Source organism: Oncorhynchus kisutch, linkage group LG28, assembly GCF_002021735.2.
Source record: "Oncorhynchus kisutch isolate 150728-3 linkage group LG28, Okis_V2, whole genome shotgun sequence".
Lineage (NCBI taxonomy): Eukaryota > Metazoa > Chordata > Actinopteri > Salmoniformes > Salmonidae > Oncorhynchus > Oncorhynchus kisutch.
Window position 1 is genome coordinate 49,534,233 of NC_034201.2, and position 27,862 is coordinate 49,562,094.

At 49.4% G+C, this 27,862-nt stretch overlaps 1 protein-coding gene across 1 annotated transcript in view; it reads right to left on the reverse strand.

The window, feature by feature from the left end:
- Positions 1-27,862, reverse strand: part of LOC109873920 (serine/threonine-protein kinase DCLK1-like) — a 93,297-nt gene that overhangs the window by 55,795 nt on the left and 9,640 nt on the right. Inside the window, exon 2 of the mRNA XM_031808390.1 lies at positions 19,712-20,070. Coding sequence (XP_031664250.1) covers positions 19,712-20,070 — 359 coding nt within the window. The remainder of the gene's footprint in view (positions 1-19,711; positions 20,071-27,862) is intronic.

The window sequence follows — 27,862 nt, forward strand, 5'->3', positions numbered from 1 at the left end:
TTCCTAGGCAACTGGAGCACATCGTCAGAGAAACAGAGAAACTGGATAACTGGTGCCAGCATGTGTGTGGTGCGAGAGTGCAAGCGTGTGTGTAAGTGTGTAAGTGTGTGTGTGTGTGTGTAAGTGTGTGTGTGTGTGCTAACCACTAAGGAGAAGACATTTAAAAAATCTCCATCAGAAGCAGGTGAGGAGGTGTTGGTTGATTCTGAAGCAGGGAGAGGAGGTGTTGGTTGATACTGAAGCAGGGTGAGGAGATGTTGGTTGATACTGAAGCAGGGAGAGGAGGTGTTGGATGATACTGAAGCAGGGAGAGGAGGTGTTGGTTGATACTGAAGCAGGGTGAGGAGGTGTTGGTTGATACTGAAGCAGGGAGAGGAGGTGTTGGTTGATACTGAAGCAGGGAGAGGAGGTGTTGGATGATACTGAAGCAGGGAGAGGAGGTGTTGGTTGATACTGAAGCAGGGCGAGGAGGTGTTGGTTGATACTGAAGCAGGGTGAGGAGATGTTGGTTGATACTGAAGCAGGGAGAGGAGGTGTTGGATGATACTGAAGCAGGGAGAGGAGGTGTTGGATGATACTGAAGCAGTAATATGTAGACTGGGGTGTAATATTTAGACTGGGGTGTAATATGTAGACTGAGGTGTAATATTTAGACTGGGGTGTAATATGTAGACTGAGGTGTAATATGTAGACTGGGGTGTAATATGTAGACAGGGTGTAATATGTAGACTGGGGTGTAATATGTAGACTGGTGTGTAATATGTAGACAGGGTGTAATATGTAGACTGATGTAATACGTAGAATGGTGTGTCATATGTAGACTGGGGTGTCATATAAAGACTGATGTAATAAGTAGACAGGGTGTAATATGTAGACTGATATAATACGTAGAATGGTTTGTCATATGTAGACTGGGGTGTCATATGTAGACTGTTTAATAAGTAGACTGGTGTCATATGTAGACTGATGTAATAAGTAGACTGGTGTAATATGTAGACTGATGTAATACGTAGAATGGTGTGTCATATGTAGACTGGGGTGTCATATGTAGACTGGGGTGTCATATGTAGACTGGTGTAATATGTAGACTGAGGTGTAATATGTAGACTGAGGTGTAATATGTAGACTGGTGTAATATGTAGACTGGTGTAATATGTAGACTGGTGTGTAATATATAGACTGATGTAACATGTAGACTGATGTCATATGCAGACTGTGATGTAATAGGTACATTTCACAAGTTACCCCTTCCTTTACACTGAATAGGCAATAGATTTCATGTTGAACTAGCTTTTGTCCCACATGCACTCCTATTCCCTATATAGTGCACTACTTTTGAGCAGGGCTCTGGTCTAAAGTAGTGTACTATATAGGGAAGAGGGTTCCATAGGGCTCTGGTTTAAAGTAGTGTACAATAATAGGGAATAGGGTGCCATTTGGAATAGAATCATAGTGCTATAGTCCACATTCAACTTCCAGAGTGTCTTTGACAGGCAATGAACTAAAACCCAGGGTTGGGTTATCCCTTGTCCCTCTCTTATTTCTGTTTGGTTACTGACCAATTGAGTCTGGATTAGCCTCATTTAAAGGGGGATTTGCGAATTCATCATGGGATTACCCTGAGTTAACGCACTGCCACCTTTAACCTATTCCCTACCACGGGGACATTTACCAGGGCCGTAGCTCATCTACTTTATAGACAGTGGCTTCAGAATGTAAATTGTATTCATGTAGCAGACACTCTTATCCAGAGCGATTTACAGGAGCAATTAGGGTTAAGAACTTTACTCAAGATTTTTAAACTAGTCGGCTCTGGGATTGGAACCAGTGACCTTCCGGTTACGGTCCCAACGATATTTAACTGCTAGCCTACCTGCTGCCCTAAAGTTCATTTCTTTGCTACATGTTTTTTGCAGTGTTACTTTAGTGCCTTGTTGCAAACAGAACGCATGTTTAGTAATATATTTTATTCTGTACGGGCTTCCTTCTTTTCACTCTGTTATTTAGGTTTGTATTGTGGCGTAACTACAATGTTGTTGATCCATCCTCTGTGTTCTCCCATCACAGCCATTAAACTCTGGAACTGTTTTAAAGTCACCATTGGCCTCAAGGTGACGACTGTATCTTTGTAGTGACGGGGTGTATTGATACACCCTCCAAAGTGTAATGAATAACTTCACCATGCTCAAAGGGGTATTCAATGTCTGCTGTTTTTTTTTATTTTGACCCATCTACCAATAGGAGCCCTTCTTTGCAAGGCATTGGAAAACCTCCCTGGTCTTTGTCGTTGAATCTGTGTTTGAAATTCACTACTCGACTGAGAGACCTTACAGATAATTGTGTGTGTGGAGTACAGAGATAGGGTAGTCATTTAAAAATCACGTTAAACACTATTATTGCCAAACAGAGTGAGTCCATGAAACTTTTTATGAGACTTATTTAGGCTTGATACAACAAAACAAAACATTTCAGCTTTTCATTTTGTATTAATCCGTAAACATTTAGAAATACATGTGTAGATCCTGTAGGTACTACAGTATGTGTAGATCCTGTAGGTACTACAGTATGTGTAGATCCTGTAGGTACTACAGTATGTGTAGATCCTGTAGGTACTACAGTATGTGTAGATCCTGTAGGTACTACAGTATGTGTAGATCCTGTAGGTACTACAGTATGTGTAGATCCTGTAGGTACTACAGTATGTGTAGATCCTGTAGGTACTACAGTATGTGTAGATCCTGTAGGTACTACAGTATGTGTAGATCCTGTAGGTACTACAGTATGTGTAGATCCTGTAGGTACTACAGTATGTGTAGATCCTGTAGGTACTACAGTATGTGTAGATCCTGTAGGTACTACAGTATGTGTAGATCCTGTAGGTACTACAGTATGTGTAGATCCTGTAGGTACTACAGTATGTGTAGATCCTGTAGGTACTACAGTATGTGTAGATCCTGTAGGTACTACAGTATGTGTAGATCCTGTAGGTACTACAGTATGTGTAGATCCTGTAGGTACTACAGTATGTGTAGATCCTGTAGGTACTACAGTATGTGTAGATCCTGTAGGTACTACAGTATGTGTAGATCCTGTAGGTACTACAGTATGTGTAGATCCTGTAGGTACTACAGTATGTGTAGATCCTGTAGGTACTACAGTATGTGTAGATCCTGTAGGTACTACAGTATGTGTAGATCGCTGACACAAAATCATCCTGTAACAACAACAACATGTGGAAAAAGTCAAGTGGTGTGACTACTTTCTGAAGGCCCTGTACATATTCCCTACCACGGTCACACATACTACCACGGTCACACATACTACCACGGTCACACATACTACCACGGTCACACATACTACCACGGTCAAAAATACTACCACGGTCAAAAATACTACCACGGTCACACATACTACCACGGTCACACATACTACTGTGGTCACACATACTACCACGGTCACACATACTACCACGGTCACATATACTATCACGGTCACACATACTACCACGGTCACATATACTACCACGGTCACACATACTACCACGGTCACATATACTACCACGGTCACACATACTACCACAGTCACACATACTACCACGGCCACACATACTACCACGGTCACACATACCACCACGGTCACATATACTACCACGGTCACATATACTACCACGGTCACACATACTACCACGGTCATATCTATCCCCTACCACGGTCACACATACTACCACGGTCACACATACTACCACGGTCACACATTTTCCCTACCACGGTCACACATACTACCACGGTCACACATATTCCCTACCACGGTCACACATATTCCCTACCACAGTCACACATACTACCACGGTCACACATACTACCACGGTCATACCTATTCCCTACCACGGTCACACATACTACCACGGTCATACCTAATCCCTACCACGGTCACACATACTACCACGGTCACACATAGTGGCCTAGGATGGTGTCGTTTCTAGAGTTACAACAACCCAGTGGTGTAGTGGATGGTAAACACACATAAAAGCTATTGAGGGAAAAGCATTGAAAGTATAGTTCCTTTATTCACAGCCGAATGGCCATCTGCGTTTGCCCACCTATTGTTTTATCACTACAGCCCTGATTTGATCTATTCACTACTATGGCCACCTCTTTCCTCCATCTCTCCCTGACCACCTCTATCTCTCCCTGACCACCTCCATCTCTCCCTGACCCCCTCCATCTCTCCCTGACCCCTTCCATCTCTCCCTGACCTTCTCCATCTCTCCCTGACCTTATCCATCTCCCCCTGACCACCTCCATCTCTCCCTGACCTCCTCCATCTCTCCCTGACCTCCTCCATCTCTCCCTGACCACCTCCATCTCTCCCTGACCCCCTCCATCTCTCCCTGACCCCTTCCATCTCTCCCTGACCTTCTCCATCTCTCCCTGACCTTATCCATCTCTCCCTGACCCCCTCCATCTCTCCCTGTCCCACTCCATCTCTCCCTGACCCCCTCCATCTCTCCCTGTCCCACTCCATCTCTCCCTGTCCCCCTCCATCTCTCCCTGTCCCACTCCATCTCTCCCTGACCCCCTCCATCTCTCCCTGTCCCACTCCATCTCTCCCTGACCTCCTCCATCTCTACCTGACCACCTCCATCTCTCCCTGACCCCCTCCATCTCTCCCTGTCCCACTCCATCTCTCCCTGACCCCCTCCATCTCTCCCTGTCCCCCTCCATCTCTCCCTGTCCCACTCCATCTCTCCCTGACCTTATCCATCTCTCCCTGACCCCCTCCATCTCTCCCTGTCCCACTCCATCTCTCCCTGACCCCCTCCATCTCTCCCTGTCCAACTCCATCTCTCCCTGTCCCCCTCCATTTCTCCCTGACCCCCTCCATCTCTCCCTGTCCCCCTCCATCTCTCCCTGACCCCCTCCATCTCTCCCTGTCCCACTCCATCTCTCCCTGTCCCCCTCCATCTCTCCCTGACCCCCTCCATCTCTCCCTGTCCCCCTCCATCTCTCCCTGACCCCCTCCATCTCTCCCTGTCCCCCTCCATCTCTCCCTCCTTCATTCTCAATCTCTCCCTGACCTTATCCATCTCTCCCTGACCCCCTCCATCTCTCCCTGTCCCACTCCATCTCTCCCTGACCCCCTCCATCTCTCCCTGTCCCACTCCATCTCTCCCTGACCCCCTCCATCTCTCCCTGTCCACCTCCATCTCTCCCTGACCCCCTCCATCTCTCCCTGTCCCCCTCCATCTCTCCCTGACCCCCTCCATCTCTCCCTGTCCCCCTCCATCTCTCCCTCCTTCATTCTCAATCTCTCACTGTCCCCCTCCATCTCTCCCTGACCCCCTCCATCTCTCCCTGTCCCACTCCATCTCTCCCTGTCCCCCTCCATCTCTCCCTGACCCCCTCCATCTCTCCCTGTCCCCCTCCATCTCTCCCTGTCCCCCTCCATCTCTCCCTGTCCCCCTCCATCTCTCCCTCCTTCATTCTCAATCTCTCCCTGACCTTATCCATCTCTCCCTGACCCCCTCCATCTCTCCCTGTCCCACTCCATCTCTCCCTGACCCCCTCCATCTCTCCCTGTCCCACTCCATCTCTCCCTGACCCCCTCCATCTCTCCCTGTCCACCTCCATCTCTCCCTGACCCCCTCCATCTCTCCCTGTCCCCCTCCATCTCTCCCTGACCCCCTCCATCTCTCCCTGTCCCCCTCCATCTCTCCCTCCTTCATTCTCAATCTCTCACTGTCCCCCTCCATCTCTCCCTGACCCCCTCCATCTCTCCCTGTCCCCCTCCATCTCTCCCTGACCCCCTCCATCTCTCCCTGTCCCCCTCCATCTCTCCCTGTCCCCCTCCATCTCTCCCTCCTTCATTCTCAATCTCTCCCTGTCCCCCTCCATCTCTCCCTGTCCCCCTCCATCTCTCCCTCCTTCATTCTCAATCTCTCCCTGACCCCCTCCATCTCTCCCTGTCCCCCTCCATCTCTCCCTCCTTCATTCTCAATCTCTCCCTGACCCCCTCCATCTCTCCCTGACCCCCTCCATCTCTCCCTGTCCACCTCCATCTCTCCCTGACCTCCTCCATCTCTCCCTGTCCCCCTCCATCTCTTCCTGACCCCCTCCATCTCTCCCTGTCCCACTCCATCTCTCCCTGACCCCCTCCATCTCTCCCTGACCCCCTCCATCCCCCCCTGACCCCCTCCATCTCTCCCTGACCCCCTCCATCTCTCCCTGTCCCCCTCCATCTCTCCCTGTCCCCCTCCATCTCTCCCTCCTTCATTCTCAATCTCTCACTCGCTCTCTTTTTTTTTACTGCACTAAGTGGGTTTCCGAGCCCGACCCCGTCCCAGCCCATCTGGCAGCCTGTTACCATGCCTACATGCCCAATCATTGGCAGCTGGTCTATATATAACCCATAATAGTCTTACCTCCTGTGACTGAGGGTGAACAACATCTATATTCTAATCTTACAGGCTGCACCTGTAATGGTACCCTATTCCCTGTGCCGTGGCGGAGTTCTTTGTGGGCTATACTCGGCCTTGTCTCAGGATGGTAAGTTGGTGGTTGAAGATGTCCCTCTAGTGGTGTGGGGGCTGTGCTTTGGCAAAGTGGGTGTGGTTATATCCTTCCTGTTTGGCCCTGTCCGGGGGTGTCCTCGGATGGGGCCACAGTGTCTCCTGACCCCTCCTGTCTCAGCCTCCAGTATTTATGCTGCAGTAGTTTGTGTCGGGGTACTTCTCCTGTCCTATCCGGTGTCCTGTGTGAATTTAAGTATGCTCTCTCTAATTCTCTCTTTCACTCTTTCTTTCTCTCTCTCGGAGGACATGAGCCCTAGGACCATGCCTCAGGACTACCTGACATGATGACTCCTTGCTGTCCCCAGTCCACCTGGCTGTGCTGCTGCTCCAGTTTCAACTGTCCTGCCTGTGATTATTATTATTTGACCATGCTGGTCATTTATGAACATTTGAACATCTTGGCCATGTTCTGTTATAATCTCCACCCGGCACAGCCAGAAGAGGACTGGCCACCCCACATAGCCTGGTTTCTCTCTAGGTTTCTTCCTGGGTTTTGGCCTTTCTAGGGAGTTTTTCCTAGCCAACGTGCTTCTACACCTGCATTGCTTGCTGTTTGGGGTTTTAGGCTGGGTTTCTGTACAGCACTTTGAGATATCAGCTGATGTACGAAAGGCTATATAAATACATTTGATTTGAATTTGATATAGTGCCAGGGCCCATAGGGCTCTGGTCTAAAGTAGTGCACTATATAGGGAATAGGGTGCCATAGGGCTCTGGTCTAAAGTAGTGTACTATGTAGGGAATAGGGTTCTATAGGGCTCTGGTCTAAAGTAGTGCACTATGTAGGGAATAGGGTGCCATTTCCTTGTATTAAAGACAGTCTGATCCACAGCAGGCTGATCCTAACCTAATCCATAGCAGGAGATTTCTCAAGGAAAACCTGATCCTGAGGATTTTTCAGAACGCACCACGGAGAGTTAGTTGGGATAACAAGGGGATCTGAATACCTGAATGACTGGCTGGCTGGCTGGCTGACTGGCTGGCTGGTTAGCTGGTTGGCTGGCTGGCTGACTGGCTGGCTAGCTGGCTGACAGGTTAGCTGGATGGCTGACTGACTGGCTGGTTAGCTGGCTGACTGACTGACTGACTGACTGGCTGGTTGGCTGGCTGACTGGTTAGCTGGCTGACTGGCTGGTTGGCTGGCTGGCTGGCTGGCTGGCTGACTGGCTGGTTACTTGGCTGACTGACTGGCTGGTTGGCTGACTGGTTGGCTGACTGGCTGGCTGGCTGGCTGACTGGTTAGCTGACTGGCTGGCTGGTTAGTTGACTGGCTGGCTGGTTGGCTGGCTGGGGTGGGATTGAAAAGCAATGTGTTTCACTTAGTATTCAGTTTAATCTTCGCACATTTTGTTATAGGAACGGAACGCATGGAAAGAATACATCATTTGGATTTTGATTAGATCACATTTTTATCTAAGCTGTGTGTTGGCAGGGTGCCAACCAGATTAACAGAGAACCCTTGGTTTACTAAGGAACCTACAAAAATCATAAGGCAACTAAATGCTATGTGGGCTAAAGCAAGAGGGACTGGTTTGCCTAGTTTAAAAATATATATATATATTCTATCCCCCGGTGGATAGGCCAAGAACACCCAGGGGTCATAGTAACCCAGGGAACCAGCGTTCTATTTATGAATATAAAGACACATGAGTCCAAATGATCCTGTAGAATGAGTTCTAAGATATTTTGACAGTTCTACTAGCTAATGTGAGATGTTTTCGATTGCATAACATTTGAGGAAACATCATTTAAGGTTCTATAGGTTATAAGAACTCTATGATTCAATTCATTTAAGGTTCTATAGGTTATAAGGCCTCTGTGATTCAATTCATTTAAGGTTCTATAGGTTATAAGGCCTCTATGATTCAATTTGTTTAAGGGTCTATAGGTTATAAAGACTCTACGATTCAATTCATTAAGGGTCTATAGGTTATAAAGACTCTGTGATTCAATTCATTTTGTCAGTTTTACCACCTCATCATAATGTTGTAGAACACTTCAGCTTCTGTTGCTTCTGTTTCATATCCTATTATTCTGTTGCTGTCTCTATGTCTTGTCTGGTCTCTCTCTCCATCATTATTCTGTTGCTGTCTCTGTGTCTTGTCTGGTCTTTCTCTCCATCATTATTCTGTTGTTGTCTCTGTGTCTTGTCTGGTCTCTCTCTCCTTCATATCCTATTCTTCTGTTGCTGTCTCTATGTCTTGTCTGGTCTCTCTCTCCTTCATATCCTATTCTTCTGTTGCTGTCTCTATGTCTTGTCTGGTCTCTCTCCTTCATATCCTATTCTTCTGTTGCTGTCTCTATGTCTTGTCTGGTGTCTCTTCATCATATCTCATTCTTCTGTTGCTGTCTCTATATCTTGTCTGGTGTCTCTTCATCATATCTCATTCTTCTGTTGCTGTCTCTATATCTTGTCTGGTGTCTCTCTCCTTCATATCCTATTATTCTGTTGCTGTCTCTGTGTCTTGTCTGGTGTCTCTTCATCATATCTCATTCTTCTGTTGCTGTCTCTGTCTGTGTCTTGTCTGGTGTCTCTCCTTCATATCCTATTATTCTGTTGCTGTCTCTGTGTCTTGTCTGGTCTCTCTCTATCATTATTCTGTTGCTGTCTCTGTGTCTTGTCTGGTCTCTCTCTCCATCATTATTCTGTTGCTGTCTCTGTGTCTTGTCTGGTCTCTCTCTCCATCATTATTCTGTTGCTGCCTGTGTCTTGTCTGGTCTCTCTCTCCATCATTGTTCTGTTGCTGTGTCCGTGTCTTGTCTGGTGTCTCTCTCCATCATTATTCTGTTGCTGTCTGTGTGTCTGGTGTCCCTTTCTGTTATTGTTGTCACTGCCCACAAAATGAGTTGGAAACTGAGCTGCACTTAAAAACCTCCTGCTCAATGTATGACCATATTAGAGACATATATTTCCCTCAGGTTACACAGATTACCACAGTGTGACATCACAGCAGCAAGATTTGTGACCTGTTGCCACAAGAAAAGGGAAACCAGTGAAGAACAAACACCATTGTAAATACAACCCATATTTATGTTTATTTATTTTCCCTTTTGTACTTTAACTATTTGCACATAATATGACATTTGAAATGTCTTTATTCTTTTGATTTTTTTTAAAATAATTAATTACTGTTCATTTTTTATTGTTTATTTGACTTTTGTTTATTATCTATTTCACTTGGCAGTTGAAGTCGGAAGTCTACATACACCTCAGCCAAAAACATTTATACTCAGTTTTTCCACAATTCCTGACATTTAATCCTGGTAAAAAGTGTCTTAGGTCAGTTACGATCACCACTTTATTTTAAGAATATAAAATGTCAGAACAATAGTAGAGAGAATTACTTATTTCAGCTTTTATTTCTTTCATCACATTCCCAGTGGGTCAGAAGTTTACATATACTCAATAAGTATTTGGTAGCATTGCCTTTAAATTGTTTAACTTGGGTCAAACGTTTCAGTTAGCCTTCCACAAGCTTCCCACAATAAGTTGGGTGAATTTTGGCGCCCATTCCTCCTGACAGAGCTGGTGTAACTGAGTCAGGTTTGTAGGCCTCCTTGCTCGCACATGCTCTTTCATGTCTGCCCACAAATGTTCTATAGGATTGAGGTCAGGGCTTTGTGATGGCCACTACAATACCTTGACTTTGTTGCCCTTAAGCCATTTTATCACAACTTTGGAAGTATGCTTGGGGTCATTGTCCATTTGGAAGACCCATTTGCGACCAAGCTTTACCTTTCTGACTGATGTCTTGAGATGTTGCTTCAATATATCCACATTATTTTTCATCCTCATGGTGCCATCTATTTTGTGAAATGCACCAGACCCTCCTGCAGCAAAGCACCCCCACAACATGATGCTGTCACCCCCGTTCTTCAAGGTTGGGATGGTGTTCTTCGGCTTGCAAGTCTCCCCCTTTTTTCCTCCAAACATAATGATGGTCATTATGGCCAAACAGTTCTATTTGTGTTTCATCAGACCAGAGGACATTTCTCCAAAAAGTACGATCTTTGTCCCCATGTGCAGTTGGAAACCGTAGTCTGGCTTTTTTATGTTGGTTTTGGAGCAGTGGCTGCTTCCTTGCTGAGGGACCTTTCAGGTTATGTCGATATAGGACTTGTTTTACTGTGGATATAGATACTTTTGTACGTGTTTCCTCCAGCATCTTCACATGGTCCTTTGCTGTTGTTCTGGGATTGATTTGCACTTTTCACACCAAAGTACGTTCATCTCTAGGAGACAGAACGCGTATCCTTCCTGAGCGGTATGACGGCTGCATAGTCCCATGGTGTTTATACTTGCGTACTATTGTTTGTACAGATGAACGTGGTACCTTCAGGTGTTTGGAAATTGCTCCCAAGGATGAACCAGACTCGTGAAGGTCTACAATCTTTTTTCTGAGGTCTTGGCTGATTTCTTTTGATTTTCCCATGATGTTTAGCAAAGGGGCACTGAGTTTGAAGGTAGGCCTTGAAATACATCCACAGGTACACCTCCAATTGACTCAAATTATGTCAATTAGCCTATCAGAAGCTTCTAAAGCCATGACATTTTTCTGGAATTTTCCAAGCTGTTTAAAGGCACAGGCTACTTGTCACGCCCTGGCCGAAGTATTTTGTGTTTATCTTCATGTATTGGGTCAGGCCAGGGTGTGGAGTGGTTCTCAATCAGAGTGTTTTTTCATTTTGTTCATTAAACATGGATCGCAATCTACACACTGCATTTTTGGGCGGCTACACTCCCCTGGTTTAGCCCAGGGTCCTCTCCCGTCGGGGATTTCCTCCCATGTCCAGAAATCCTTATTGCGCATCTCCTCTTTGGGCTGCTCCTGCCTGTTGACACGCTGCTTGGTCCGTTTGTGGTGGGTGATTCTGTAACGGTTTTCTAGGTGTGAAGGAGAGTCGGACCAAAATGCAGCGTGTAGATTGCGATCCATGTTTAATGAACGAACGTAAAACACGAATCAATAACAAACACTACAAAACAAAGAACGTAACGAAAACCGAAACAGCCTATACTAGTGTAAACTAACACAGGAACAAGGACACTAAGGACAATCACCCACAAAACACTCAAAGAATATGGCTGCCTAAATATGGTTCCCAATCAGAGAAAACGATAAACACCTGCCTCTGATTGAGAACCACTCCAGACAGCCATAGACTTTGCTAGATACCCCCACTAGCTACAATCCCAATACATACACACCAAAACCCCAAGACAAAACACACCACAATACAAAAACCCCATGCCACACCCTGGCCTGACCCAATACATGAAGATAAATACAAAATACTTAGACCAGGGCGTGACAAACTCCAGCAGCTTGCTAGCTAACACCAGTCAGATGACACTACTTAGTGTATGTAAACTTCTGACCCACTGGAATTGTGATAGATTATTTCACTTATAAATCAATGTGTCTGTAAACAATTGTTGGAATTATTACTTTTGTCATGCACAAAGTAGATATCCTAACCTATCCTTTCAAAACTATAGTTTGTTAACAATACATTTGTGGAGTGGTTGAAAAACAAGTTTTAATGACTCCAACCTAAGTGTATGTAAACTTCAGACTTCAACTGTATGTTTCCCATGCCAATAAAGCCCCTTAAATTGAAATTGAATTGAAGAGAACGAGCAAGACAGAGACCACATCACAAACACACACACACACACAACCCCATCACACACACACACGACCCCATCACACACACACAACCCCATCTCTCACACACACACACACACAACCCCATTACAAACACACACAACCCCATTACAAACACAACCGACCCCAACATACACACACGCACGACCCCATCACAAACACACACACCCGGTAGTCCCAGTAGTAAACACTGTTTTTAGTGCCAAGAGAGGAGAGAGAGAGAGAGAGAGAGAGAGCATCTCCTCAATTTACCTGTTTGCATGAGACAAGACATGAGGATGTGTGTGTGCGTGCGTTATTATTTTTGTATGACTGTGCGGGTGAGCTGAAGAGAGGAGAGTAATACTTCTGAGGAGAGGAGAGGAGAGGAGAGGAGAGGAGAGGAGAGGAGAGGAGAGGAGAGGAGAGGAGAGGAGAGGAGAGGAGAGGAGAGGAGAGGAGAGGAGAGGAGAGGAGAGGAGAGGAGAGGAGAGGAGAGGAGAGGAGAGGAGAGGAGAGGAGGTGGGTGGAATATCAATGATGTTGAAACAGTAAGTTATTTTGGTCTCTTCAGTGAACCTCAGAACAGATAGAGCTACTGCTAGGGTGACAGCTCCATTCATACATCTGTCTCTCTCTCTCTATGGCCCTCTCTACCTCTTTCTCGCTCTACGTCTGTCTCTCTCTTTCAATTTAAGGGGCTTTATTGGCATGGGAAACATATGTTTACGTCTCTCTCTCTCTCTGTCTCTCTCTCTGTTTCTCTCTCTGTCTCTCTCTCTGTGTGTGTCTCTGTCTCTCTCTCTCTCTCTCCCGTACAGCCAACAGTGCATCTCGCCGACAGGAACAAACAACTCTCCGGTAAGATGAAGGACGGGGGTGTATGTTTCATGATTAACGACTCATGGTGTAATTGTAACATCATACAAGAACTAAAGTCCTTTTGTTTACTTCACCTAAAATTCCTCAAAATCAATTTTTATAAAAAAAAAAATTCTACCTTTATTTAACTAGGTAGGCAAGTTGAGAACAAGTTCTCATTTACAATTGCGACCTGGCCAAGATAAAGCAAAGCAGTTCGACAGATACAACGACACAGAGTTACACATGGAGTAAAACAAACATACAGTCAATAATACAGTATAAACAAGTCTATATACAATGTGAGCAAATGAGGTGAGATAAGGGAGGTAAAGGCAAAAAAAGGCCATGGTGGCAAAGTAAATACAATATAGCAAGTAAAACACTGGAATAGTAGTTTTGCAATGGAAGAATGTGCAAAGTAGAAATAAAAATAATGGGGTGCAAAGGAGCAAAATAAATTAATTAAATACAGTTGGGAAAGAGGTAGTTGTTTGGGCTAAATTATAGGTGGGCTATGTACAGGTGCAGTAATCTGTGAGCTGCTCTGACAGTTGGTGCTTAAAGCTAGTGAGGGAGATAAGTGTTTCCAGTTTCAGAGATTTTTGTAGTTCGTTCCAGTCATTGGCAGCAGAGAACTGGAAGGAGAGGCGGCCAAAGAAAGAATTGGTTTTGGGGGTGACTAGAGAGATATACCTGCTGGAGCGTGTGCTACAGGTGGGAGATGCTATGGTGACCAGCGAGCTGAGATAAGGGGGGACTTTACCTAGCAGGGTCTTGTAGATGACATGGAGCCAGTGGGTTTGGCGACGAGTATGAAGCGAGGGCCAGCCAACGAGAGCGTACAGGTCACAATGGTGGGTAGTATATGGGTCTTTGGTGACAAAACGGATGGCACTGTGATAGACTGCATCCAATTTGTTGAGTAGTGTATTGGAGGCTATTTTGTAAATGACATCGCCAAAGTCCAGGATTGGTAGGATGGTCAGTTTTACAAGGGTATGTTTGGCAGCATGAGTGAAGGATGCTTTGTTGCGAAATAGGAAGCCAATTCTAGATTTAACTTTGGATTGGAGATGTTTGATATGGGTCTGGAAGGAGAGTTTACCAGACACAGTCTAACCAGACACCTATGTATTTGTAGTTGTCCACGTATTCTAAGTCAGAGCCGTCCAGAGTAGTGATGTTGGACAGGCGGGTAGGTGCAGGTAGCGATCGGTTGAAGAGCATGCATTTAGTTTTACTTGTATTTAAGAGCAATTGGAGGCCAGGGAAGGAGAGTTGTATGGCATTGAAGCTTGCCTGGAGGGTTGTTAACACAGTGTCCAAAGAAGGGCCGGAAGTATACAGAATGGTGTCGTCTGCGTAGAGGTGGATCAGAGACTCACCAGCAGCAAAGAGCGACCTCATTGATGTATACAGAGAAGAGAGTCGGTCCAAGAATTGAACCCTGTGGCACCCCCATAGAGACTGCCAGAGGTACGGACAGCAGACCCTCCGATTTGACACACTGAACTCTATCAGAGAAGTAGTTGGTGAACCAGGCGAGGCAATCATTTGAGAAACCAAGGCTGTCGAGTCTGCCGATGAGAATGATGCTATAATGCTATAATGCCGACCGTATTATCTCCCAAGAGAACTCTCCTCGGTTATCGTCACAGCCGTGTATCTCCCCCCGCAAGCGGATACCAAAACGGTCATCAAGGAACTTCACTAGACTTTATGCAAACTGGAAATATATACTGTATACTATATATCCCTTCTTCTATACCTCTCTCTCACTGCTGCTATACTTCTCTCTCCATATATATATATATATCCCTCTCTATCTCCCCCTGTTAATCTTTGTATGTCTAAAAAGGACACAACAACATTAGTGATGGAGGAAACAAATGGTGAGTAACGTAATACATATCATAGCATCCCTGGGGATTCCCAGCCCTAAACAACAGACAGACAGCAGGACAGATGGGTATTATCAGCCCTAAACAACAGACAGACAGCAGGACAGATGGGGATTCCCAGCCCTAAACAACAGACAGACAGCAGGACAGATGGGTATTATCAGCCCTAAACAACAGACAGACAGCAGGACAGATGGGGATTCCCAGCCCTAAACAACAGACAGACAGCAGGACAGATGGGTATTATCAGCCCTAAACAACAGACAGACAGCAGGACAGATGGGGATTCCCAGCCCTAAACAACAGACAGACAGCAGGACAGATGGGTATTATCAGCCCTAAACAACAGACAGACAGCAGGACAGATGGGGATTCCCAGCCCTAAACAACAGACAGACAGCAGGACATCCCTGGGGATTCCCAGCCCTAAACAACAGACAGACAGCAGGACAGATGGGGATTCCCAGCCCTAAACAACAGACAGACAGCAGGACAGATGGGTATTATCAGCCCTAAACAACAGACAGACAGCAGGACAGATGGGGATTCCCAGCCCTAAACAACAGACAGACAGCAGGACAGATGGGGATTATCAGCCCTAAACAACAGACAGACAGCAGGACAGATGGGTATTATCAGCCCTAAACAACAGACAGACAGCAGGACAGATGGGTATTATCAGCCCTAAACAACAGACAGACAGCAGGACAGATGGGGATTCCCAGCCCTAAACAACAGACAGACAGCAGGACAGATGGGTATTATCAGCCCTAAACAACAGACAGACAGCAGGACAGATGGGTATTATCAGCCCTAAACAACAGACAGACAGCAGGACAGATGGGTATTATCAGCCCTAAACAACAGACAGACAGCAGGACAGATGGGTATTATCAGCCATAAACAACAGACAGACAGCAGGACAGATGGGGATTCCCAGCCCTAAACAACAGACAGACAGCAGGACAGATGGGGATTCCCAGCCCTAAACAACAGACAGACAGCAGGACAGATGGGGATTCCCAGCCCTAAACAACAGACAGACAGCAGGACAGATGGGGATTCCCAGCCCTAAACAACAGACAGACAGCAGGACAGATGGGGATTCCCAGCCCTAAACAACAGACAGACAGCAGGACAGATGGGGATTCCCAGCCCTAAACAACAGACAGACAGCAGGACAGATGGGGATTCCCAGCCCTAAACAACAGACAGACAGCAGGACAGATGGGGATTCCCAGCCCTAAACAACAGACAGACAGCAGGACAGATGGGGATTCCCAGCCCTAAACAACAGACAGACAGCAGGACAGATGGGGATTCCCAGCCCTAAACAACAGACAGACAGCAGGACAGATGGGGATTCCCAGCCCTAAACAACAGACAGACAGCAGGACAGATGGAGATTCCCAGCCCTAAACAACAGACAGACAGCAGTACAGATGGGTTATATAATTCGTATAATATAATGTACTTGTCAATATAATAGTCAATATAATATAATATACTAGTAAATATTATAATATAATAGTCAATATAATATAATAGTCAATATAATATAATAGTCAATATAATATATATGCAATATAATAGTATTATATAACATTATAACAATCTGTATCAACTCAAACTATTTACAACAGCATACTGTATGATACCATACCAGACAGAGAGACGAACCAGAAGCATACTGTATGATACCATACCAGACAGAGATACTAACCAGCAGCATACTGTATGAATCCATACCAGACAGAGATACTAACCAGCAGCATACTGTATGAATCCATACCAGACAGAGATACTAACCAGTAGCATACTGTATGAATCCATACCAGACAGAGACTAACCAGCAGCATACTGTATGAATCCATACCAGACAGAGATACTAACCAGTAGCATACTGTATGAATCCATACCAGACAGAGATACTAACCAGCAGCATACTGTATGAATCCATACCAGACAGAGACTAACCAGCAGCATACTGTATGAATCCATACCAGACAGAGACTAACCCAGCAGCATACTGTATGAATCCATACCAGACAGAGAGACTAACTAGCAGCATACTGTATGAATCCATACCAGCCAGAGACTAACTAGCAGCATACTGTATGAATCCATACCAGACAGAGACTAACCAGTAGCATACTGTATGAATCCATACCAGACAGAGACTAACCAGAAGCATACTGTATGAATCCATACCAGACTGAGACTAACCAGCAGCATACTGTATGAATCCATACCAGACTGAGACTAACCCAGCAGCATACTGTATGAATCCATACCAGACAGAGACTAACCAGCAGCATACTGTATGAATCCATACCAGACAGAGACTAACCAGCAGCATACTGTATGAATCCATACCAGACTGAGACTAACCAGCAGCATACTGTATGAATCCATCCCAGACAGAGACTAACCAGCAGCATACTGTATGAATCCATACCAGACTGAGACTAACCCAGCAGCATACTGTATGAATCCATACCAGACAGAGACTAACCAGCAGCATACTGTATGAATCCATACCAGACAGAGACTAACCCAACAGCATACTGTATGAATCCATCCCAGACAGAGACTAACCAGTAGCATACTGTATGAATCCATACCAGACAGAGACTAACCAGCAGCATACTGTTTGAATCCATACCAGACAGAGACTAACCAGCAGCATACTGTATGAATCCATACCAGACAGAGAGACTAACCAGCAGCATACTGTATGAATCCATCCTAGACAGAGACTAACCAGCAGCATATGTAGTGGAAAATCGGTTCAAAAATGACACGTCCAAGAACTTTGAATTCAATGATAGACTTTTAATACACCCGTATCATAAGCCGGAGAGCCCCGCGGGACCCACTCCCTTTTCCAGAGCCCTGGCTCCAGTATTTATCCACATATCACATATAAGCCCATCCCATATGCAAATTACGTTACATTTCAATCCGTGCATCCTGCTTGTTCAGCCCAGTAACGCCCACATCTGCTTTCGGCCAGATTATATGATGTCAAGACCCTTCCTTTGACCTAAAGATAATATACATCCCCCCTTCCTGTGGCCTGTGCTCAGACCCTGTAATTAACCCTGTGTCCCTATTGTATGTGTCTCTAGTTTTTAGTGTGTTCAGCTGCCCTGGTCGCCTTCACTTCATATGGTTGTCTAAGATCAAACAGACTTGTGTCCCCTGTGATGTGATTGATGCCTGCAATCCATCAATTGGTCATTTGACTGACCCCGTCCTTAGACAACCTCATTGATCCTTGTATGCCCAGCTGGCCTTAAGCGTCTATGTGTCTGCATTTTTTGTGTCCCCTATGCCCTTTAACTGCTTCCTGCCCTATACAATAGAAAATGCATTTTACCAGAACAGGGAATGAACCCATAAGTGTACCTTTTCTCTTTTGTTATCAAATCATGTATATAATCTCTCCCACATAACCAATTTCTCCCACACATACTGTATGAATCCATACCAGACAGAGACTAACCAGCAGCATACTGTATGAATCCATACCAGACAGAGACTAACCAGCAGCATACTGTATGAATCCATACCAGACAGAGACTAACCAGCAGCATACTGTATGAATCCATTCCAGACAGAGACTAACCAGCAGCATACTGTATGAATCCATACCAGACAGAGACTAACCAGCCGCATACTGTATGAATCCATACCAGACAGAGACTAACCAGTAGCATACTGTATGAATCCATACCAGACTGAGAGACTAACCAGCAGCATACTGTATGAATCCATACCAGACAGAGACTAACCCAGCAGCATACTGTATGAATCCATACCAGACTGAGAGACTAACCAGCAGCATACTGTATGAATCCATACCAGACTGAGAGACTAACCAGCAGCAACACAACTACAGCCCATCTCTTTCTCTCTCCCCTCTCCAATTCGCTCTTTCTCCTCTCTCCCATTCTCTCATTCTCTCCTCTCCCATTCTCTCTTTCTCCCCTCTCCCATTCTCTCTTTCTCTCCTCTCCCATTCTCTCTTTCTCCTCTCTCCCATTCTCTCTTTCTCCCCTCTCCCATTCTCTCTTTCTCCTCTCTCCCATTCTCTCTTTCTCCTCTCTCCCATTCTCTCTTTCTCCTCTCTCCCATTCTCTCTTTCTCCTCTCTCCCATTCTCTCTTTCTCCCCTCTCCCATTCTCTCTTTCTCCTCTCTCCCATTATCTCTTTCTCCCCTCTCCCATTCTCTTTTTCTCCTCTCTCCCATTCTCTCTTCTCCCTTTCTCTCTTTCCCCCCTCTCCCATTCTCTCTTTCTCTCCTCTCCCATTCTCTCTTTCTCCCCTCTCCCATTCTCTCTTTCTCCTCTCTCCCATTCTCTCTTTCTCCTCTCTCCCATTCTCTCTTTCTCCTCTCTCCCATTCTCTCTTTCTCCCCTCTCCCATTCTCTCTTTCTCCTCTCTCCCATTCTCTCTTTCTCCCCTCTCCCATTCTCTCTTTCCCCCCTCTCCCATTCTCTCTTTCTCTCCTCTCCCATTCTCTCTTTCTCCCCTCTCCCATTCTCTGTTTCTCCTCTCTCCCATTCTCTCTTTCTCTCCTCTCCCATTCTCTCTTTCTCCCCTCTCCCATTCTCTGTTTCTCCTCTCTCCCATTCTCTCTTTCTCTCCTCTCCCATTCTCTCTTTCTCCCCTCTCCCATTCTCTGTTTCTCCTCTCTCCCATTCTCTCTCTCCATCGCTCACCTGTTTTCCATCCAGTGTATAGATCTTCTTCACCACTCCAGAGTCCAGTTTGACGGCCTCCGTGATGTCGGTGAGGACCTGTTCGTATGAATGGGCCGTCTTCTTATTGAGCAGAATCCGTACAGCCTTCCTGGGCTTCACCCCACTCCGCACCACCGTCACCAGCTTGGGCCGGATGAAATCCTTCACCCCCTGGTCCCGGGTGTCTGGCGGTCCAGCCTTGGAGCTGCCCAGAGAAAGGGGCCCGCGGGCGGCCGCCCCAGACAAAGTTTTGACGTTCACAGACCAGTTGGGGTTGACGTTCTTGGTGTAGTCGAGCTTCTTGAAGACCTCAATGGAGCCGCACACGTAGCTCTCGCCTGACAAGGGGAGAAGGGGGAGAGAGACAGGGAGAAGGGGAGATAGGGGGGAGAGAGACGGGGAGATGGGGGAGAGAGACAGGGAGATGGGGGAGAGAGATGGGGGAGAGAGACAGGGTGAAGGGGAGAGAGACAGGGAGAAGGGAGAGAGAGATGGGGGAGAGAGACAGGGTGAAGGGGAGAGAGACAGGGAGAAGGGAGAGAGAGATGGGGGAGAGAGACAGGGAGAAGGAGAGATGGGGGAGAGAGACAGGGAGAAGGAGAGATGGGGAGAGAGACAGGGAGAAGGAGAGATGGGGAGAGAGACAGGGAGAAGGAGAGATGGGGGAGAGAGACAGGGAGAAGGAGAGATGGGGGAGAGAGACAGGGAGAAGGAGAGATGGGGGAGAGAGACAGGGAGAAGGAGAGATGGGGGAGAGAGACAGGGAGAAGGAGAGATGGGGGAGAGAGACAGGGAGAAGGAGAGATGGGGGAGAGAGACAGGGAGAAGGAGAGATGGGGGAGAGAGACAGGGAGAAGGAGAGATGGGGGAGAGAGACAGGGAGAAGGAGAGATGGGGGAGAGAGACAGGGAGAAGGGGCGATGAGGAAGAGAGACAGGGTGAAGGGGGAGAGAGACAGGGAGAAGGGGAGAGAGACAGGGAGAAGGGGAGATGGGGGAGAGAGACAGGTAGAAGGAGAGATGGGGGAGAGCGACAGGGAGAAGGAGAGATGGGGGAGAGAGACAGGGAGAAGGAGAGATGGGGGAGAGAGACAGGGAGAAGGGGAGATGGGGGAGAGAGACAGGGTGAAGGGGAGAGAGACAGGGAGAAGGAGAGATGGGGGAGAGAGACAGGGAGAAGGGGAGATGGGGGAGAGAGACAGGTAGAAGGAGAGATGGGGGAGAGCGACAGGGAGAAGGAGAGATGGGGGAGAGAGACAGGGAGAAGGAGAGATGGGGGAGAGAGACAGGGAGAAGGGGAGATGGGGGAGAGAGACAGGGTGAAGGGGAGAGAGACAGGGAGAAGGAGAGATGGGGGAGAGAGACAGGGAGAAGGGGAGATGGGGGAGAGAGACAGGGAGAAGGAGAGATGGGGACAGAGACAGGGAGAAAGGGCGATGGGGAAGAGAGACAGGGTGAAGGGGGAGAGAGACAGGGAGAAGGGGAGAGAGACAGGGAGAAGGGGAGATGGGGGAGAGAGACAGGGAGAAGGAGAGATGGGGAGAGAGACAGGGAGAAGGGGAGATGGGGGAGAGAGACAGGGTGAAGGGGAGAGAGACAGGGAGAAGGGGAGATGGGGGAGAGAGACAGGGTGAAGGGGAGAGAGACAGGGAGAAGGAGAGATGGGGGAGAGAGACAGGGAGAAGGGGAGATGGGGGAGAGAGACAGGGAGAAGGAGAGATGGGGACAGAGACAGGGGGAAGGAGAGATGGGGGAGAGAGACAGGGAGATGGGGGAGAGAGACAGGGAGAAGGGGAGAGAGACAGGGAGAAGGGGAGATGGGGGAGAGAGACAGGGAGAAGGAGAGATGGGGGAGAGAGACAGGGAGATGGGGGAGAGAGACAGGGAGATGGGGGGAGAGAGACAGGGAGAAGAGGAGATGGGGGAGAGAGACAGGGAGAAGGAGAGATGGGGAGAGAGACAGGGAGAAGGGGAGAGAGACAGGGAGAAGGAGAGATGGGGGAGAGAGACAGGGAGAAGGAGAGATGGGGGAGAGAGACGGGGGAGACAGACAGTGAGATGGGGGAGAGAGACAGGGAGATGGGGGAGAGAGACAGGGAGAAGAGGAGATGGGGGAGAGAGACAGGGAGAAGGGGAGAGATGGGGGAGAGAGACAGGGAGAAGGGGAGAGAGACAGGGAGAAGGGGCGATGGGGGAGAGAGACGGGGGAGACAGACAGTGAGATGGGGGAGAGAGACAGGGAGATGGGGGAGATAGAAGAGAGAGATGGGGAGGTGGAGATAGAGGAGAGAGACGGGGAGGGGGAGATGGGGGAGAGAGGAAGAAGGAGAGATGGGGGAGAGAGACAGGGAGAAGGGGAGGTGAGGGAGAGAGACAGGGAGAAGGGGAGGGGGATAGAGATGGGGGAGAGAGACAGGGAGAAGGGGAGATGAGGGAGAGAGACAGGGAGAAGGGGAGGAGATGGGGGAGAGAGACAGGGAGAAGGGGAGATGGGGGAGAGAGACAGGGAGAAGGAGAGATGGGGGAGAGAGACAGGGAGAAGGAGAGATAGGGGAGAGAGACAGGGAGAAGGAGAGATGGGGAGAGAGACGGGGGAGACAGACAGTGAGATGGGGGAGAGAGACAGGGAGAAGGAGAGATGGGGGAGAGAGACAGGGAGAAGGGGAGATGGGGGAGAGAGACAGGGAGAAGGGGAGATGGGGGAGAGAGACAGGGAGAAGGGGAGAGGGACAGGGAGAAGGGGAGATGGGGGAGAGAGACAGGGAGAAGGGGAGGGGGAGAGAGATGGGGGAGAGAGACAGGGAGAAGAGGAGATGAGGGAGAGAGACAGGGAAAAGGGGAGATGGGGGAGAGAGACAGGGAGAAGGGGAGATGGGGGAGAGAGACAGGGAGAAGGGGAGATGGGGAGAGAGACAGGGAGAAGGAGAGGGGGAGAGAGATGGGGGAGAGAGACAGGGAGAAGGGGAGATGAGGGAGAGAGACAGGGAGGAGAGATGGGGCAGAGAGACAGGAGGGGGAGATAGAAGAGAGAGACGGGAGGGGGAGATAGAAGAGAGAGATGGGGAGGTGGAGATAGAGGAGAGAGACGGGGAGGGGGAGATGGGGGAGAGAGGAAGAAGGAGAGATGGGGGAGAGAGACAGGGAGAAGGGGAGGTGAGGGAGAGAGACAGGGAGAAGGGGAGGGGGATAGAGATGGGGGAGAGAGACAGGGAGAAGGGGAGATGAGGGAGAGAGACAGGGAGAAGGGGAGGAGATGGGGCAGAGAGACAGGAGGGAGAGACAGAAGAGAGAGACGGGAGGGGTAGATAGAGGAGCGAGATGGGGAGGTGGAGATGGGGGAGAGAGACAGGGAGAAGGGGAGATGGGTGAGAGAGGCAGGGAGAAGGGGAGGGGGAGATGGGGGAGAGAGACAGGGAGAAGGGGAGATGGAGGAGAGAGACAGGGAGAAGGGGAGATGGAGGAGAGAGACAGGGAGAAGGGGAGATGGAGATGGGGGAGAGAGACAGGGAGAAGGGGAGGGGGAGATGGGGGAGAGAGACAGGGAGAAGGGGAGGGGGAGATGGGGGAGAGAGACAGGGAGAAGGGGAGGGGGAGATGGGGGAGAGAGACAGGGAGAAGGGGAGATGGAGGAGAGAGGACAGGGAGAAGGGGAGATGGAGGAGAGAGACAGGGAGAAGGGGAGATGGAGATGGGGGAGAGAGACAGGGAGAAGGGGAGATGGAGATGGGGGAGAGAGACAGGGAGAAGGGGAGATGGAGGAGAGAGACAGGGAGAAGGGGAGATGGAGATGGGGGAGAGAGACAGGGCGAAGGGGAGGGGGAGAGAGACAGGGAGAAGGGGAGGAGAGACAGGGAGAAGGAGAGGGGGAGATGGGGGGAGAGAGACAGGGAGAAGGGGAGGGGGAGATGGGGGAGAGAGACAGGGAGAAGGGGAGGGGGAGATGGGGGAGAGAGACAGGGAGAAGGGGAGATGGAGATGGGGGAGAGAGACAGGGAGAAGGGGAGATGGAGATGGGGAGGAGAGAGACAGGGAGAAGGGGAGGGGGAGATGGGGGAGAGAGACAGGGAGAAGGGGAGATGGAGGAGAGAGACAGGGAGAAGGGGAGATGGAGATGGGGGAGAGAGACAGGGAGAAGGGGAGGAGAGACAGGGAGAAGGGGAGGGGGAGATGGAGGAGAGAGACAGGGAGAAGGGGAGATGGAGATGGGGGAGAGAGACAGGGAGAAGGGGAGGAGAGACAGGGAGAAGGGGAGGGGGAGATGGAGGAGAGAGACAGGGAGAAGGGGAGATGGAGATGGGGGAGAGAGACAGGGAGAAGGGGAGGAGAGACAGGGAGAAGGGAGGGGGAGATGGAGGAGAGAGACAGGGAGAAGGGGAGATGGAGATGGGGGAGAGAGACAGGGAGAAGGGGAGGAGAGACAGGGAGAAGGGGAGGGGGAGATGGGGGAGAGAGACAGGGAGAAGGGGAGGGGGAGATGGGGGAGAGAGACAGGGAGAAGGGGAGATGGAGGAGAGAGACAGGGAGAAGGGGAGATGGAGGAGAGAGACAGGGAGAAGGGGAGATGGAGATGGGGGAGAGAGACAGGGAGAAGGGGAGATGGAGATGGGGGAGAGAGACAGGGAGAAGGGGACGGGGAGATGGGGGAGAGAGACAGGGAGAAGGGGAGGGGGAGATGGGGGAGAGAGACAGGGAGAAGGGGAGATGGAGGAGAGAGACAGGGAGAAGGGGAGATGGAGATGGGGGAGAGAGACAGGGAGAAGGGGAGATGGAGATGGGGGAGAGAGACAGGGAGAAGGGGAGGGGGAGATGGGGGAGAGAGACAGGGAGAAGGGGAGGGGGAGATGGAGGAGAGAGACAGGGAGAAGGGGAGATGGGGAGAGAGACAGGGAGAAGGGGAGGAGAGACAGGGAGAAGTATTTGGAAATAGCCACGGGACGATTTTTAAATACCACTGAAACTATTTCTTCAATGTTTTTGTTCTTGTAGCTACTTTTTAAGTGAATACTTGCAGTCAACGTTACAACAATACTGTCACGCCCTGGTCAAAGTATATGGTGTTTGTCTTTATTTATTTGGTCAGGCCAGGGTGTGACATGGGTTTATTGTGGTGTGTTTTGTCTTGGGGTTTTGTTAGTTATTGGGTGTGTGGCTTAGTGGAGGTATCTAGCAAAGTCTATGGCTGTCTGGAGTGGTTCTCAATCAGAGGCAGGTGTTTATCGTTGTCTCTGATTGGGAACCATATTTACGCAGCCATATTCTTTGAGTGTTTTGTGGGTGATTGTTCCAGTCTTTGTGTTTGCACCAGATAGGACTGTTTCGGTTTTCACATTTTCATTGTTTTGTAGTTTCTTCATGTATAGTTTTCCTTCATTAAAATATCATGAATCATCATCACGCTGCATTCTGGTCCGACTCTCCTTCACCACAAGAGAACCGTTACAGAATCACCCACCACAACAGGACCAAGCAGCGTGACAACAGGCAACAGCAACAGCGGCGCAATGAGGATTGGACATGGGACGATATATTGGATGGCAAGGGTTGCTACACATGGGAGGAGATCCTGGCGGGAAGGGATCGCCTTCCATGGGAACAGGTGGAGGCAGCGAGGAGAGCAGAGGCAGCCGGAGAGAGGAGCCCGCGCGATATGATGGAAGACAGTTGGCAAGGAAGCCCGGGAGTCAGCCCCCCCACAGGGAGTTTGGCTAAGCCAGGTAGGAGACCTGCGCAAACTCCTTGTGCTTACCGGGGGGCTAGAGAGACCGGGCAGGCACCGTGTTATGCAGTGGTGCGCACGGTGTCCCCAGTGCGGGTGCATAGCCCGGTGCTGTATATTCCAGCTCCTCGTATCGGCTGGGCTAGAGTGGGCATCGAGCCAGGTAAGGTTGGGCAGGCTCGGTGCTCAAGAGCTCCAGTACGCCTGCACGGTCCGGTCTATCCAGTACCACCTTCACACACCAGGTGGCAGCTCCCCGCACCAGGCTTCCTGTGCGTGTTCTCGGCCCAGTACCACCAGTGCCAGCACCACGCATCAGGCCTACAGTGCGCCTCGCCTCTCCAGCGCTGTCGGAGTCTCCCACCTATCCAGCGCAGCCAGAGACTTCCTCCTCTACAGCGCTGCTGGAGTCTCCTGCCTGTTCAGCGCAGCCAGAGCTGCCAGCCTGCATGGAGCAGCCAGAGCTGCCAGCCTGCATGGAGCAGCCAGAGCTGCCAGCCTGCATGGAGCAGCCAGAGCTGCCAGTCTGCATGAAGCAGCCAGAGCCGCCAGTCTGCATGAAGCAGCCAGAGCTGCCAGTCTGCATGGAGCAGCCAGAGATGTCAGTCTGCATGGAGCAGCCAGAGGTGACAGTCTGCATGAAGCAGCCAGAGATGTCAGTCTGCATGAAGCAGCCAGAGATGTCAGTCTGCATGGAGCAGCCAGAGATGCCAGTCTGCATGGAGCAGCCAGAGCTGTCAGTCTGCAAGGAGCTGCCAGTCTGCAAGGAGCTGCCAGTCTGCAAGGAGCTGCCAGTCTGTAAGAAGCCGCCAGAGCTGTCAGCCTACATGGAGCAGCCAGAGCCGCCAGTCAGCGTGGAGCAGCCAGAGCTGCCAGTCAGCATGGAGCAGCCAGATCCGTCAGTCTGCCAGACTCTTCCAGATCCGCGAGTCAGCCAGACCTTTCTAGATCTGCCAGTCAGCCAGACTCTTCCAGATCTGTCAGACAGACTCTTCCAGATCTGCCAGTCAGCCAGACTCTTCCAGATCTGCCAGTCAGCCAGACTCTTCCAGATCTGCCAGTCAACCACTCTTCCAGATCTGCCAGTCAACCAGACTCTTCCAGATCTGCCAGTCAACCAGACTCTTCCAGATCTGCCAGTCAACCAGACTCTTCCAGATCCGCCAGTCAGCCAGGATCTGCCAGAACCACCAGCCAGCCAGGATCTGCCGGATCTAACTACCTGCCTGAGCTTCCCCTCAGTGCTGAGCTTCCCCTCAGTGCTGAGCTTCCCCTCAGTGCTGAGCTGCCCCTCAGTGCTGAGCTGCCCCTCAGTGCTGAGCTGCCCCTCAGTCCCGAGCTGCCCCTCAGTCCAGGTGGATTCTGGGTGAGGACTACTAGGCCATGGTCGGCGGCGAAGGTGGACTATCCTAGGACGCGAGGAGGAGGGACTAGGACATTGATAGAGTGGGGTCTACGTCCAGCGCCGGAGCCGCCACCATGGACAGACGCCCACCCGGACCCTCCCTATTGTTTTGATGTGCGTCCGGGAGTCCGCACCTTAGGGGGGGTTCTGTCACGCCCTGGTCAAAGTATATGGTGTTTGTCTTTATTTATTTGGTCAGGCCAGGGTGTGACATGGGTTTATTGTGGTGTGTTTTGTCTTGGGGTTTTGTTAGTTATTGGGTGTGTGGCTTAGTGGAGGTATCTAGCAAAGTCTATGGCTGTCTGGAGTGGTTCTCAATCAGAGGCAGGTGTTTATCGTTGTCTCTGATTGGGAACCATATTTACGCAGCCATATTCTTTGAGTGTTTTGTGGGTGATTGTTCCAGTCTTTGTGTTTGCACCAGATAGGACTGTTTCGGTTTTCACATTTTCATTGTTTTGTAGTTTCTTCATGTATAGTTTTCCTTCATTAAAATATCATGAATCATCATCACGCTGCATTCTGGTCCGACTCTCCTTCACCACAAGAGAACCGTTACAGAATCACCCACCACAACAGGACCAAGCAGCGTGACAACAGGCAACAGCAACAGCGGCGCAATGAGGATTGGACATGGGACGATATATTGGATGGCAAGGGTTGCTACACATGGGAGGAGATCCTGGCGGGAAGGGATCGCCTTCCATGGGAACAGGTGGAGGCAGCGAGGAGAGCAGAGGCAGCCGGAGAGAGGAGCCCGCGCGATATGATGGAAGACAGTTGGCAAGGAAGCCCGGGAGTCAGCCCCCCCACAGGGAGTTTGGCTAAGCCAGGTAGGAGACCTGCGCAAACTCCTTGTGCTTACCGGGGGGCTAGAGAGACCGGGCAGGCACCGTGTTATGCAGTGGTGCGCACGGTGTCCCCAGTGCGGGTGCATAGCCCGGTGCGGTATATTCCAGCTCCTCGTATCGGCTGGGCTAGAGTGGGCATCGAGCCAGGTAAGGTTGGGC